This window comes from Euwallacea similis, chromosome 1 (genome assembly GCF_039881205.1).
Source record: "Euwallacea similis isolate ESF13 chromosome 1, ESF131.1, whole genome shotgun sequence".
In the NCBI taxonomy this organism is placed as follows: domain Eukaryota; kingdom Metazoa; phylum Arthropoda; class Insecta; order Coleoptera; family Curculionidae; genus Euwallacea; species Euwallacea similis.
Genome location: NC_089609.1, coordinates 7,996,510 through 8,009,237, shown reverse-complemented (window position 1 = coordinate 8,009,237; position 12,728 = coordinate 7,996,510). Strand labels below are relative to the sequence as shown.

Here is a 12,728-nt window from a genome sequence, read left to right as displayed (position 1 = left end):
ATTTAGGTTCCAAAATGTTCATTCACAGTTATAGAGTTATTTCTTTCATCTAATCGAACAGTTACTAATCCACTTCGACGTCTGTAAGTCACGGGGAACTTTTCATTGGATTGTTCCAATTAGCGAGGTCAATGATGCGGAATATGACCAGAAATGCCAGAGTAAACGAAAGTATACTCGGTCCCGGGGAAATCTTCAACATTGTCGGTAGTCTTTTTATATCTTTATCCATAAGCTTGAAGGTCCTTGGTTGCGCGTCAAGCTTAGGGCTGTCAACTAGAGCGATAAAAAAGCATTAAATTGTGATGGCATTTTACAATTTTACGATGATGTTCCTTTTAATAGGGAACAAAACGAATTCAGGATCCTCAAAACCCATCATAGATATGGGCAAAGGGTTCTGACCTATATGCCTATATATGGCATGTTTTCTTGCTGGTTTTACCCATCTGGGGTCTACTATTAGCGCTTCTGTAAATTGAACAGGAAAATAATGCAAATGTAAATCGGACTCCGCTCGACACTCATCAAATGTGTGAGCGAAGTGGCTCTACAAGTGACAGGAACCGTTTGAGTTATTTGGTCCCCGACTAGAAAATATACATTTCTAACCTTGAATAACATAAAATAATCACAATACATATAAAAGAAACACAAACTAAAATAATGAACAATCTCATAGATAAAAAAATATATATCCATTATTTTTTATCCAAAACTGGCCTTTGGGCGATATTTATTAATCCTACACCACTGCTCTAAATTCCAATTCAGAAGTTGGCAGTCCTGCACACCTAACCTTGTTTTTGGCTTCTGGTCTGAAAAGTAAAAAATCAATAATGTCCTCAACTATTAAAGATTATTCATTTTCCTATAGTTAGAGGATTAGGTGTTACTAGAGAAAAATAAGATGAAATGGGACTCCTTCTGTGTTCTACGAATCGTCAGTCTCCCATTTATCCTGTTTCTGTGCGTTTTAGGAGAATTAGGTAACCCCTACACAATTTTGGGTGTACATCCTAGGGCCTCTCAACAAGAGATCAGGCGAGCTTATATACAACTAGCTAAAGAATGGTATGTTGTTAATATTATATTAAACCTCTGCGTCATGCAACTCTTCTGGCTTTGGTTTATGTTTTAAACTATTTTGTAATGTAGTCAATTTGGTGTTTCTCGGCATTCCTGAAGGAAGCTGCAGAGTGCCAATATTCTCGGAATGGTTAGATTGTTCAAGAGTGGTCTCAGTAAAAGTTACCAAATTTTTTACAGGGAATTCATTTGTGATCCCCAGCCTGTGATGTTAACAGCAATGTTGCCAAGTTTGCGGTTGCTTAGATATTGTGGATAACAATTTTTCTAATTCAGGGTTCTATTACTTAATTCACATTTTTTGACAGATAAGTAATGGAATATAATATGCCAAATTGCAATTTAAGATCAGACTTAAGTTTTTACAAAGTTGCCAAAGTTAACTTGGACACAAGTGAATTTTAGAATGTTTGTTTATTGCAGATTTAAAATGTGTGGAGCTGAGTAACTAGACATTACACACAATTAAGCTAACCACATACTCATTTGGTTTATGAAAACCTCCTTATAGCCCAGGCCTTACACATATATATTCTTCTATTTCTCTCTCTATATTCTTTCACATATATACACTTCTTTTTTTATGGCTCTGGTGCCACACTTATTTTAGATAATTTTATATTTCTATTGGTCAGGTGATATAATTGTACTAAGCTATTGCCTGGTATTTACAGTATATAAAGTTATTTTATAGGCATATTATCCATTTTAGCTACTTGGATGGGTAAATTTTTTAAAAATTTTAAACAATAAGGCTTATTCTAATTACTTAATTTTTTTTTGTTTACTGCAGGCATCCTGACAAATCTAAATCACCACAAGCCGAAGAGAGGTTTGTAGAAATTAAGCAGGCATATGAACTTCTTTCTGATCCAGAAAGGCGTTCATTATATGACAAGAAGGGGATTACTGAAGATGGCTTTTATAAAAGGCCTGAGCGTCAAGCATTTTTCACCCAGAATCCATTTGATGACATGTTTGGGCCTCAGGGAGCTCATTTTAATTTTCAGGAAAATGACATAACTTTTTTCCACAAATTATCAATAACTACCAGGTGAAGGTCTGCTGTAAGTTGTTGTTGCATGGGATATTAGAGTTATTACTTGTTCTAGACATTATGATAATGTAATTTTACCCAGAAGTGAAAAGAACCCATATCTGCTCTTCTTCTACACAGATTGGTGTTTTTCATGTTTATTGTCGGCACCTCATTGCCGCAAATTAAGCGAGAATTTGGGGCCGTTGGGCATTGATTTTGTGACAGTACACTCAGCCAGGGAGCCAAATTTGAGTAGGCGATTAAATGTGCCATCAGTACCATCTTTAGTTTTTCTTATTGATGGTCGATCCTACGTTTACAAGGAGGGAATCTCTAATATTCCAAAAATTATTGGTAAATATTCACATTTTATTTGCAAAAAGATATGCCATAGAATTTTTATTTTCTTTACCTATTTTCCTTTTACACATCAGAAAAATATTCAAAAATTGCCTAAAAATAACATTTTTTGGCCTTTTTTTTATTAATTTATTTTATTAATTATTAATTATTTTAATTTTACAGAATTTATGAAAAGCAAGTTTCCTTATAAGTTGGTTTCTAAAGTTGGTGAAGATAATTTAAATGAATTTCTCAATGGATGGACAGACAATAGAGTTAGAGGCTTGATACTGCCACATAAAGTAAATATTAGGTTACGCTATTTGGTTACAGCATTCCATTTTCGAAATAGAGTAGCTTTTGGGTAAGACTCTTAGCCTGACTTGTGTTTCATAATTAAAGTAATATGGATTTCTTTGAGGTAGAATGGCTGAAACTGGCATCATTCATAGTAAATATAAAGTGCCAACAGACATGGATACAGTGCTCATATTTAATGAGAATATATCCTTCCCAGTGGCCAGTGTAACAATGAAAGATATACCTTCGTCAACATTGCACAATATCATTTCTTCAAACCAATATTTGGCACTTCCAAGGCTGTCATCCCAGGTATGTTTTAAAGCATTTCATTTTCTGACAAAAAATACGTATCTAAAATTTTAGGGTGTATTGGATGAACTATGTCCTTGTGCATGGAACAAGCCTAAAATGAAGATATGTGTTGCATTGGTAACAGATGATTCAACAGTTCATGATCCTCATAGGCAAACATTTAGGCAGTATGCAAAAGATTTTCCATATAGCGGTGAAAAAGTTCGTTTCGCCTATATGTATCACAAGAGGCAGGCAACATTTATAAATGCCCTTAAACAAGGTAACTTAGTAGATTATGTTACTATATTGGAAACACTGTCAATTTGAAAATCTTTTCCTATCAAATGATAAATTGCGTTACTTTACCTTTACTTCAACCAACTCTGTAGCTCTTAAAATAGCCGAGATTCCAACGATTGACTCGAGTTATGGGCACCTTGTATAATCAATTTTTCCCCAGTTTGAAAACTTTTTGCAGATGGTGAATATGTAGAACCATTACTGCGAATAGTAGTGTTTTGGAGACTAGACACGTCTCGGATAAAATACGAATGGGCACCGGTTAAGTGGGAACTTGATAGTTTAACTAACCTAAACAACAGCCATGAAAAGCTAGCCGAAACGATCTTGAGACTGTTGAAATCAACTGAAACTTTCCCATATGAGGCATACGTCACTGTAAGTTAAATTTCATCAAGCGAGAAATTTCTTTAAAGATCTAAGTTAATCTCAATTTTAGGACTTATTTGACGAGCATGCTGTAAGTCTTCTTAAAAGGATCTTCTTGCGAATGTCGCAATTTGTAGATTATCTTTATGACAATCTTGACAAAAAGCAGGTTTTACCGGTGCTATCAATTATTGGGACCATTTCGTTTATTTTGAGTATAGGCTATTTTATGGCTCATCTTGTGTAAGTTTGACAATCTATTTAATGTTACATTCTTATTAGATCTTCAAAATCTTTTAGTGAAAGAGAAGAGAAAACCATCAAACAAATGAAAGCTAACCAAGAGTCTGGTAACAACAATAATAACACGAATCCTCCGTACCAACCCGAGTTAAGACTGCACGAATTGAGGTCTGAAAAGTATAATGGGTTGGTGAGGTTATTAAAACCAGGCTGCAGAACAATTTTATTGATTTTGGATATGCAATCTAGGCAGCAACTGGTTCCTCCTTTTCATCGGGCCGTGTGGCCCTATCGCAAGTACGTAAATTACAATTTTTGATGTATTTTATTTGCATTTGAAACCATCTGAAAATTAGATGCACATAATCCTCAACACCTTGTTCTTGTTCCAGAAATAAGACGCTTAATTTTGCCTTCATGTATATTGAAAGAGGCTTAAGTTGGTATAAGGAATTATTACAGCTATCTTTGTTTGAAGAAAGAAACCTAAATATAAATCCAAGAAATTGTGTTGGGACTGTATTGTCATTAAATGGACATAGAAAATATTTCTGCATGTTCCATGCAAAGCATACAGAAAGTAAGCAAAAGGTAAGTTTCATACGTTGGAAGATGAAATGAAGATAGAAAGAATATTATTTTTTCAAATTAAATTATTATGTTCCTAACAGCAAATGAAAGTTGGCATAAAGACGAACCAAAAAGACTGCGAAAGCGGTGCATTTATAGGATTCAATTCTGAAGACTCCGAATCCGAGTCAGAAGAAATTCTCCTCCAAAAGAACCTTTTAGATGATTTGTCCATTTGGTTAGATCGTCTCTTTGAAGGCACCACTCAAAGATACCACATCAATTACTGGCCGGAATTTCCTATTAAGTAATAGTATGCTAATAGCCCATAGTTGGGCATTGATCTATAAATCATTTTATCGAACAAAAGTCCAGAACTTTCTAGAATCGCGTTTGTTTTATTTTATTTCTTTACGGTCGTAGTGGATCAGCGTTTGATAATTGCATTGATTTGGCGATAAATCAAGAACACAATGTATTGTAAATGATGATGCAGCTTCATGCGACGCGTATTTACACACGTTTTCATTCAAGACGGATTATTAAATATCAAAATATTCTACTGATAATTTTTATTAGAATTTGTATCTCGGTTAATTTAGGTAATTAAATTATTGTTAAAATATAGATAGCTTAAGAATATTAATCAAAAATTACAAAAAAAAATGTTATAGGCAAATATGCACCTGTTAAATATCATTAATGGATTTTTTCAATATCGAAATTATGTTACGACATTGTTTTCTAGTGATTTACTCATTATGAAGAGTATTAATTATGTTTTAAGACGAAGTTTGAGCCATAGAGGGAACAAGTATTTATCCAACAAATGTGGAAAATAATACGTTACCGCACGCATATTGTAGTTAAACAAACGAGAACAGGAGTTAGTACGATCACCAATCGAATGCGGTAGACACTTTCGTACGTGTTCGTTATTATATTTTCCTACAAGCAGGTTCATGTTAAGTTTATGTTGCCTCCTGTAAGTTTAATTAAATATCACCGTACTAGAACAAAGTGTACTCGTACGGTAAAAACACGGCTTCCTAACTGCCCACAAACATTTTTAACGGTGACGCATACAATTTTGTTTTGTATGCATTATAAATTTTAACCCTCCCTTATTTGTAACTTTTTCGCACATTTGTAGAAAATTTAGCTTACAAAACAAATTAGTTTCAGAGTGGGTAAAATTTTACTACAGCAAATACTCATTTTTCAATTATTAGGTTGACGCAATATACATGTCAGATTTAAAACTTTAATTTTAAATTGATATTACTCAACTAAAAATTAAGTTTATTAATTAAAGTAACCATTTGACTTAATACAATTTAGGCTGTCAGATTTCTTATGCCAATAGTGTAGAAGTCCGGGGTTTTGGAATCAACGAATTCATTGAAGGCATTTTTGACCTCATCTAGATTTTTGAAGCATCTGTTCTGAAGGGAGTTATCCAAATGCTTTATAAAAAAGATAATCAGTTAGTGAGAGGACGGGTGTTCAAGGGTTTCATAGCCCAGGTCGTGAAGCTTTTGCCGAGCGATCGTTAAAACATGGAGTCGAGTATTGTTGTGAAGCAGTACTAGGCCCTTTCTATTGATCAACGCTGGATTCATGTACCGTAATTTCTCGTGCATGGTGTCGAGTCATTGGCAGCACTTTTCTGTCGTTATCGTCTCGCCAAAATTTAAGAAACTGTGGTGGATCAAACCACCCGCTACCGCCAAACGGTCACCATACCTTTTTGGAGTGCAAATTTGGCTTTGGGAAGTGCCGCGGGGCATCATTGCGATCCACCCACTGAACAGAACCTCGCCAGTTGTCGTATGAAATCCATTTTTCATTCATAAGTCACAATCTGATTGAGAAACGGTTCGTTTTTATTGCGATGAAGATGATTTGATGAAAGTTCAAACGACGAATTTTTTAATTTTCATTCAGCTCATGAGGTAGCTGCTTATCGAGCTTTTTCGTCTTCTCGATTTTTTCAAATGTTTGATTGATCAACGTTGAATTCTTGTGTAACTTTTCGTTTTGTTTTGAAAGGATCAGCTTCAATTAATGCTTTCAATTGGTCGTTATCATGTGGCTAATCTTTCCTCATTGGTGTCGCTGGAGCGAAACTTATTGTACCATTGTTTTACTGTACGTTGGTTAACACTTCCTTTGTCCCATACTTCGTTAATATTTCGGACAGTTTGAGTGGCAGAGTGGCGTAGTTTATACTCGTAAAAATAAATATTGCAAAAATCGCGTTCAGACATTTTAAATGTAATCTATAGTATTTCTTACAAATCTTCATTTCAATATCTATAAATATAGCGCATATAGCACGCTTTAAAACGACATCAAATCCACACTGAAAATGTCATGAATAACTAAAAAAATAGTTTAAAAATATCAACTTAAATTCCAACGTTTATATTGCATCAACCTAATATACACTATAATACAATTTGTAATTACTGCATTTCGTCCCTTCATTCAATTTTTCATCCGCATTTGATAGATTGAGACGTTGCCTAAGTTTTAACTTTAAATCTATATAGTCGCGCCGAGATATTTATTTATTGTTTATAAGGACGGTTTTCGTGTCTGTTGTGTTAAATAAAAAGTCGTTCAATATGTTATGTGTTCTAATTGTACATATTTTATTTATACAGGGTGATTCAGAAATAAGCGCCATAGTGAAAAAACGTTGGGAAATTGATTCTTTAGGGGTTATTAGGTCAAAGTACTGGTAACTTCACTAAAACGTTAATATTCAGGAACACATGAAATTTGGGTAGGGTATTGTGACGGCACCCACCAAAAAATTCAGGATAAAACTGAAATGTTCTACAGAAAGTTAGTCACATAAAAATACGTAAACATTGGATCAAGAGACCCGCAATTTGGCGAGTCATGTTTTATGCTTCTTGAGAAAAATGGTGGAATATCATTATAAAATACTGACATTTTTGTACCGTACACGAATTCCCACAGTGAGCATACTTGATAAAATATTCAAAATTAAGAAAGTTAGAATATACATAATTTGAGTTGTTTCATGTTAATATTGCTTAACCGGACTTTTTTTACCATCTACTGTATCATTCATATACAAAAGCAAATTAAAGAAAAATATTATAAACAACCTGCGTTATAATATCTAGGAACCTATTAAGTTTATATTGCCATTTTTGATACTGTTTAAGTCATTAAAAACCATTACTCTTAAGCGGAGTCACTTCAAAGAGAGTCACCTTTTTTCAAATGCCAATTTGACTGGATTAATTAGAAAATTCTGCAAAACCTTTGCATTAAAATATAAAACCCTGACACCTTTTTTCTCGAGATCTTACTTATTTTGAATCGTAATCAAGCTCATTGGCATCCACCAATTCAAAATCGCTATCACTGCCACTGGCATTTCTTTTCTTTGTTTCTGGCAGTCTACTGTAAACTGTAGATTGAAACATATTTGCAACTAGGTTTCCCCCCACTGTATTTATCATGCTGCGAATCATACTAACACCTTCAATATTGCTGGGTAGTAACGGTGATTGCTCTACTTTTGGAAAGTTTAAATCTTTAGAGTAAGGATCATCTTCCGATGAACTTGTGTTAAAATGGTCAGAATCGAACCTGATATCTTTGTTTTCCGAATCAGAATCGCTTGAGAGTTCACCAGGTGTAACTAAGACTCCCGCCCTTGTGAGTCGTGGAATTAAATCTTCTTCTTGGATTTCCTCATGACTCTCTACTATCTCCAAGTATGAAGGCATTGAGGATATCCCGCTGATTAGGCTATTTGTAACTGAATCTGAGAGAGATAAATATAATACATATTGAGAAAAGCATTCAAATGCGGCATAATGTGTAATATTCGAAAACCTCTTATTTACAACGCCTTGCCATGGAAATTTTACTGTATTATCTATGTCGTCACGAGTCATAATAATTATAATATATATGTATAATATATTTCAATGTCACTCTTGAAATTTTTTGAAATCCACTTCGTTACGATCGTTTAGCATGTTTTAAGCCAGTGTGATTATATTTTTGATTATGTTTAATCTTTTGCACCTCAAAAATTTAATCTTTTTAATACATTTGTTAATCAAAATTTTAACGTTTCAACTTACGATCAATTAAAACTTTCATCAAAACAAGGTAGAGAAATGTCTAAATGAAAATGATAACAACACAAACAAAATTACATGGGGGGCATAATAGCGCATTATGTATTTATATATATTTATTATGTATATAATTCGACAATATGTCCACATGTCGTTCATCTTCATTTTCTTTGAGAGTTATTTATTTTATTGAAACGATTTAGCATCTGTTTTATCTTTTTTAAGTCAGTCTAACAACCTTGTTACCACCCAAATGTAACTTTAAAATCAACGGAAATATGTAAAATTTCCATGGCTTCAGAAAAATTAAATAAATTATACTTGCCTGCGGTTCTATCTGTCAACACACTTTCTACATCTGCATCATGTCTGTTGAAGTCTTTCCCTTGAATAAACGGAATAAGTTCATCTTCAGCAAGAACATCTAGAATTGCTGGTTTTATTTAGCTCTCTTAATTGTTGTTTTAATGTTGGAAATAACACTTACATGTTGGTGTTCCTAATGCATTAAAAACTGATTCAATTTTCAATAAAATTGGCTTTGGGATTGATAAGCACACTTGTCTTATAATGAATAAAAACATAACAATGGCATAGGCAGATTTTACAAGAGGAACATTTTTAGATATCCAGAGCAGGGTCCAAAATAGTAAAACCATGGGAGGATAATACTGAAAACATGAATCATATATCAAAGGTTTAAATATATAAAATATAAAAAAAACATACCAAAATTGGGCTTTCTCTCCTTAAAGTACAAATATTGTGGAACATATTATGTAGAATAGTTCTCATTTTTTTTAAGATGTTGGAATATCCCCCCTTATACTGCATGTACAAATCACTTCTTTTAATCCAGTCATAAATGAACACTACTAAGGTAATCACACTAATAAAGCCATAGAAGTGTGGTCTGTATAGCAGGGTAGTTCTGCAATAATTAAAGTGCCCATAAAGTGTTCAATCCAATAATAAATTCAAATTAATTTAAAATATTGCAAAATCTAGACTATGAAGACCTTTATGTCTGGATAAAATATAATTGGAAATATTTTTAGGGCATATAAGTTGTGGTCAAATGTAATTGATTCCTAAGGTTTTATGTAAAGTACATAATCAAAAGTGATGAGCTAAAGGACAACAATTTTCCATGTCTCTTGATTTTGGCTGAGAAGATAACTGGAGAAACCTGTATGTTTATAGCTTTGAATTAAGAGGTTACCATCAAATATCCCACTAACAGATTAATTGAACTCAGGCATGCCTCTGATTTTTCAATGTCTCTTTAACACATTCACTGCCCAGAACGCCTCTGGGGTAATTTTTGGACTTTGGCTACCATGTCGAGAACGCCTACGAGGTGGTTTTGCCTATTTAAGATATAATGATAAATACATTCGCTGGACAAATTCAAAAGGTGCTATAAAATTTCTCTCTAAACAGTTATTATTCACAAAAAATCAAAATAATTACAAAAAAAGTATGTGGAATCTTGTATGATGGTACAATTCTAATTGGGCAATGAATGTGTTAAGCTTTTTTTTAATGATCGTGCTTTACAAAATACACTATTTGAAAAGGTAAAAGTGTGACATGTATTATTTGGAAAAATGTTACTTTTGCGGATACTTACAAGAAAATTAAGTTGACTGCCAACATAAATTGCAAAGAAGTTTCTATATCATCCCACAAAAATATGTCTAGGAGCTTTTCGAAATAAATATCAATTAGTCCGACCTCTTCAACAATCTCTATTGTTGGTGCCTTTTTCTCAAAATAGCTGGTTATAAAGGACCGGACATTCCGCAGCAAGTTCATATTGATATAGTTTCAATATGAAAGTTTCTTACTGTATATTGGTAAGACGAATTTTTTAATGGTTTTTTCGGTTTTCCCTGGATTTTCGTTATGAAACTCTAATTATTTATAAAAATATTATTGAAAACCTTTCGTATTGTAAACAAAGAATTTAAGAGCCTGTCATACTTCAAACTTCAGAGGATGCATTTTATAACCTCACATTTCGTGTTTTTTGCATTTTAATGACAACATCGTTCAAAGCATGTAAATTTTAGAAAAATCTTCACTCTTTCGCCCTTCGCAGAATGAATGTTGGGCTTATGAATACACTCCACAAAGTTGATAGGGCCACATATCTGTGATCAGATGTAGTTTCCACGATGGATTCGCCAGTCGAAATTTTCTCATTCTGCATATCAACTATAGGAGTGGAAAATCGTAATCGGGGGAAAACAGACGAATTAAAAAATGTAACGATTCAATAACAGCCATAAGAAAAATTAAAGCTCATGAGGGTCGTCGGATTGCATATATGGTATCTCCATAACGTAGAAGAGGAAAAGTTACATGATGAAGTGTCAATTATTTTGAATTACTTTATCAACTAAGAGGAGGAAAAAATAATGTTTTTCCAAAAGTTCAGTTATCGATAGAAACATTTATTACAATTAAGTACAAATTAGTTATTTTGGGGGTAACTCAATTTTCTCTCTAAACAATTTTTTACCTTTCCAGTATTTTGGTATGATTACTTCATTCAGTTTTCCGAGTTTCTGGTTTACATAGTCCTCAGCAGAAAATGACTCAGCTTCTTTACACTGATTGATAAGAATTGCTTGGAAGGCCTTTTCTTTCTTCATTTCTCTCCTCTGTCTTCTCTAGTATGTTTAAAACAATGTGTGATTAAATTGAGTTACTTGTGAACTAAATACCAGAATTCAATTGGTTATTCAATAAAAGAAATATAATTTATCAAAATTGAATGACATATTCAATTTATTATTCTTCTGCTGCAGCATCACTAAATCTTTAAAGGATGTTTATTGAACATTCAAATGAGTTAAACCTTCATTTTATCAGTACAGCAACACTTCATAAAATCCATATTTTTTTTAAAGTAATGTTTTATCATTAGTATACAAATATGGTTAGTCTGACATGCACCTTTTATACCATAATTGATTCATTTGTAATTTAGCCCTTTCATTGCCATGGTTATATAATTTAGCACTGCATTAAACTATCATGGACCAGATATAGCACTTATATCTTTGTGAGGTTAAAATATATGTGTTGTTGTTTATGGCTTGCAAAAAGAAAGTGGGTAATTTAACCAAACATGAGCAAAATGGCAAATGAAATGAGATATTATATTCTATTTAGGCACCTCACAAAAGGGTTAAATAAACTGTCCTCAGATTATAAACATACATTTTGTGAAACAGCAAGCACTCACCTTTGCCCACTCAAATTTCATCTTTTTTCGCAATTTCTTAAGCTTGTGTTTCTTCATTTTCTTTCTTCTTATAACAATCATTCGAATAGCCAATTTTGGAGTTTCTGAATTTTCGGTACTAGGAGCAATTATTTCATTTTTAATTTTAATTGGTTCTATGTGAGGTGGCACCCTCAATAAACTACCGGGAAGGTCTATAAGACTATTTATTGGAACTGGACTTTGAATTTGGTAGTTTTGTGGGTAGATCCAGTGGTTCAACAGGGGGGCTAATTGAATTTTGGAAATTTGCTGGGGCTGAGTAGTTAGCCATCGTTGAATTACTGGGGATCCCACTGAAACGTCTTGCTATTAATAACAATGGGAAATACAGGGCAATTAAACATGCTCACGTTTCAATGAACTTAACTGGAATAATCTGGAGAGAAACATTTCTCTAAAGAACTAATTCTCTAGCATGCCTTTGGACGTTAACATCAACCAACGGGTACCTATTCCTGTCTCCTGCTATCACAATAATACCTACTGCCTAAAATAGTGCACCAAAGTAGGAATTGAACTAAAAACTACAGAAAATATAGTCTTGACGACTATCACACGCTACCTAGCGAAGTTAGGTTAAGTTAGCAAAGATATACTGGAAATATCGACAATTGTTACGAAATATAACGATAAGTATATCGAAATAATTTGGCGATATAACATTAATCTGTGTGGGTTTATTGCCAATAGTTAGATTATTAATTAAAGATATTTAATTTAGAAAAAATATAATCATATTTTTAGTTGT

At 33.2% G+C, this 12,728-nt stretch overlaps 3 protein-coding genes across 3 annotated transcripts; 1 reads left to right on the top strand and 2 right to left on the bottom strand.

Annotated features, from left to right (window-relative positions):
* The first annotated feature begins 779 nt into the window (after positions 1-779).
* l(3)80Fg (dnaJ homolog subfamily C member 16 l(3)80Fg) lies at positions 780-7,180 on the top strand. The gene is made up of 11 exons (XM_066388869.1): positions 780-1,074; positions 1,883-2,143; positions 2,202-2,482; positions 2,654-2,834; positions 2,896-3,082; positions 3,137-3,347; positions 3,546-3,745; positions 3,807-3,979; positions 4,037-4,276; positions 4,372-4,570; positions 4,651-7,180. Exons 1-11 carry the CDS (start codon positions 911-913, stop codon positions 4,858-4,860), a joined length of 2,307 nt encoding a protein of 768 aa, XP_066244966.1. The 5' UTR covers positions 780-910; the 3' UTR covers positions 4,861-7,180.
* Positions 7,181-7,224: 44 nt separating this feature from the next.
* LOC136408366 (uncharacterized) lies at positions 7,225-10,660 on the bottom strand. Its single transcript, XM_066389309.1, has 5 exons — positions 10,316-10,660; positions 9,412-9,613; positions 9,170-9,353; positions 9,008-9,106; positions 7,225-8,360 (listed from the first exon to the last, which is right to left on the bottom strand). The coding sequence occupies exons 1-5, from the start codon at positions 10,498-10,500 to the stop codon at positions 7,900-7,902; spliced, it is 1,131 nt and encodes a 376-aa protein (XP_066245406.1). The 5' UTR covers positions 10,501-10,660; the 3' UTR covers positions 7,225-7,899.
* Positions 10,661-11,137: 477 nt separating this feature from the next.
* Positions 11,138-12,537, bottom strand: LOC136408542 (uncharacterized). Its single transcript, XM_066389587.1, has 3 exons — positions 12,331-12,537; positions 11,939-12,273; positions 11,138-11,360 (listed from the first exon to the last, which is right to left on the bottom strand). Exons 1-3 carry the CDS (start codon positions 12,368-12,370, stop codon positions 11,166-11,168), a joined length of 570 nt encoding a protein of 189 aa, XP_066245684.1. The 5' UTR covers positions 12,371-12,537; the 3' UTR covers positions 11,138-11,165.
* Between the last annotated feature and the right edge of the window lie 191 nt (positions 12,538-12,728).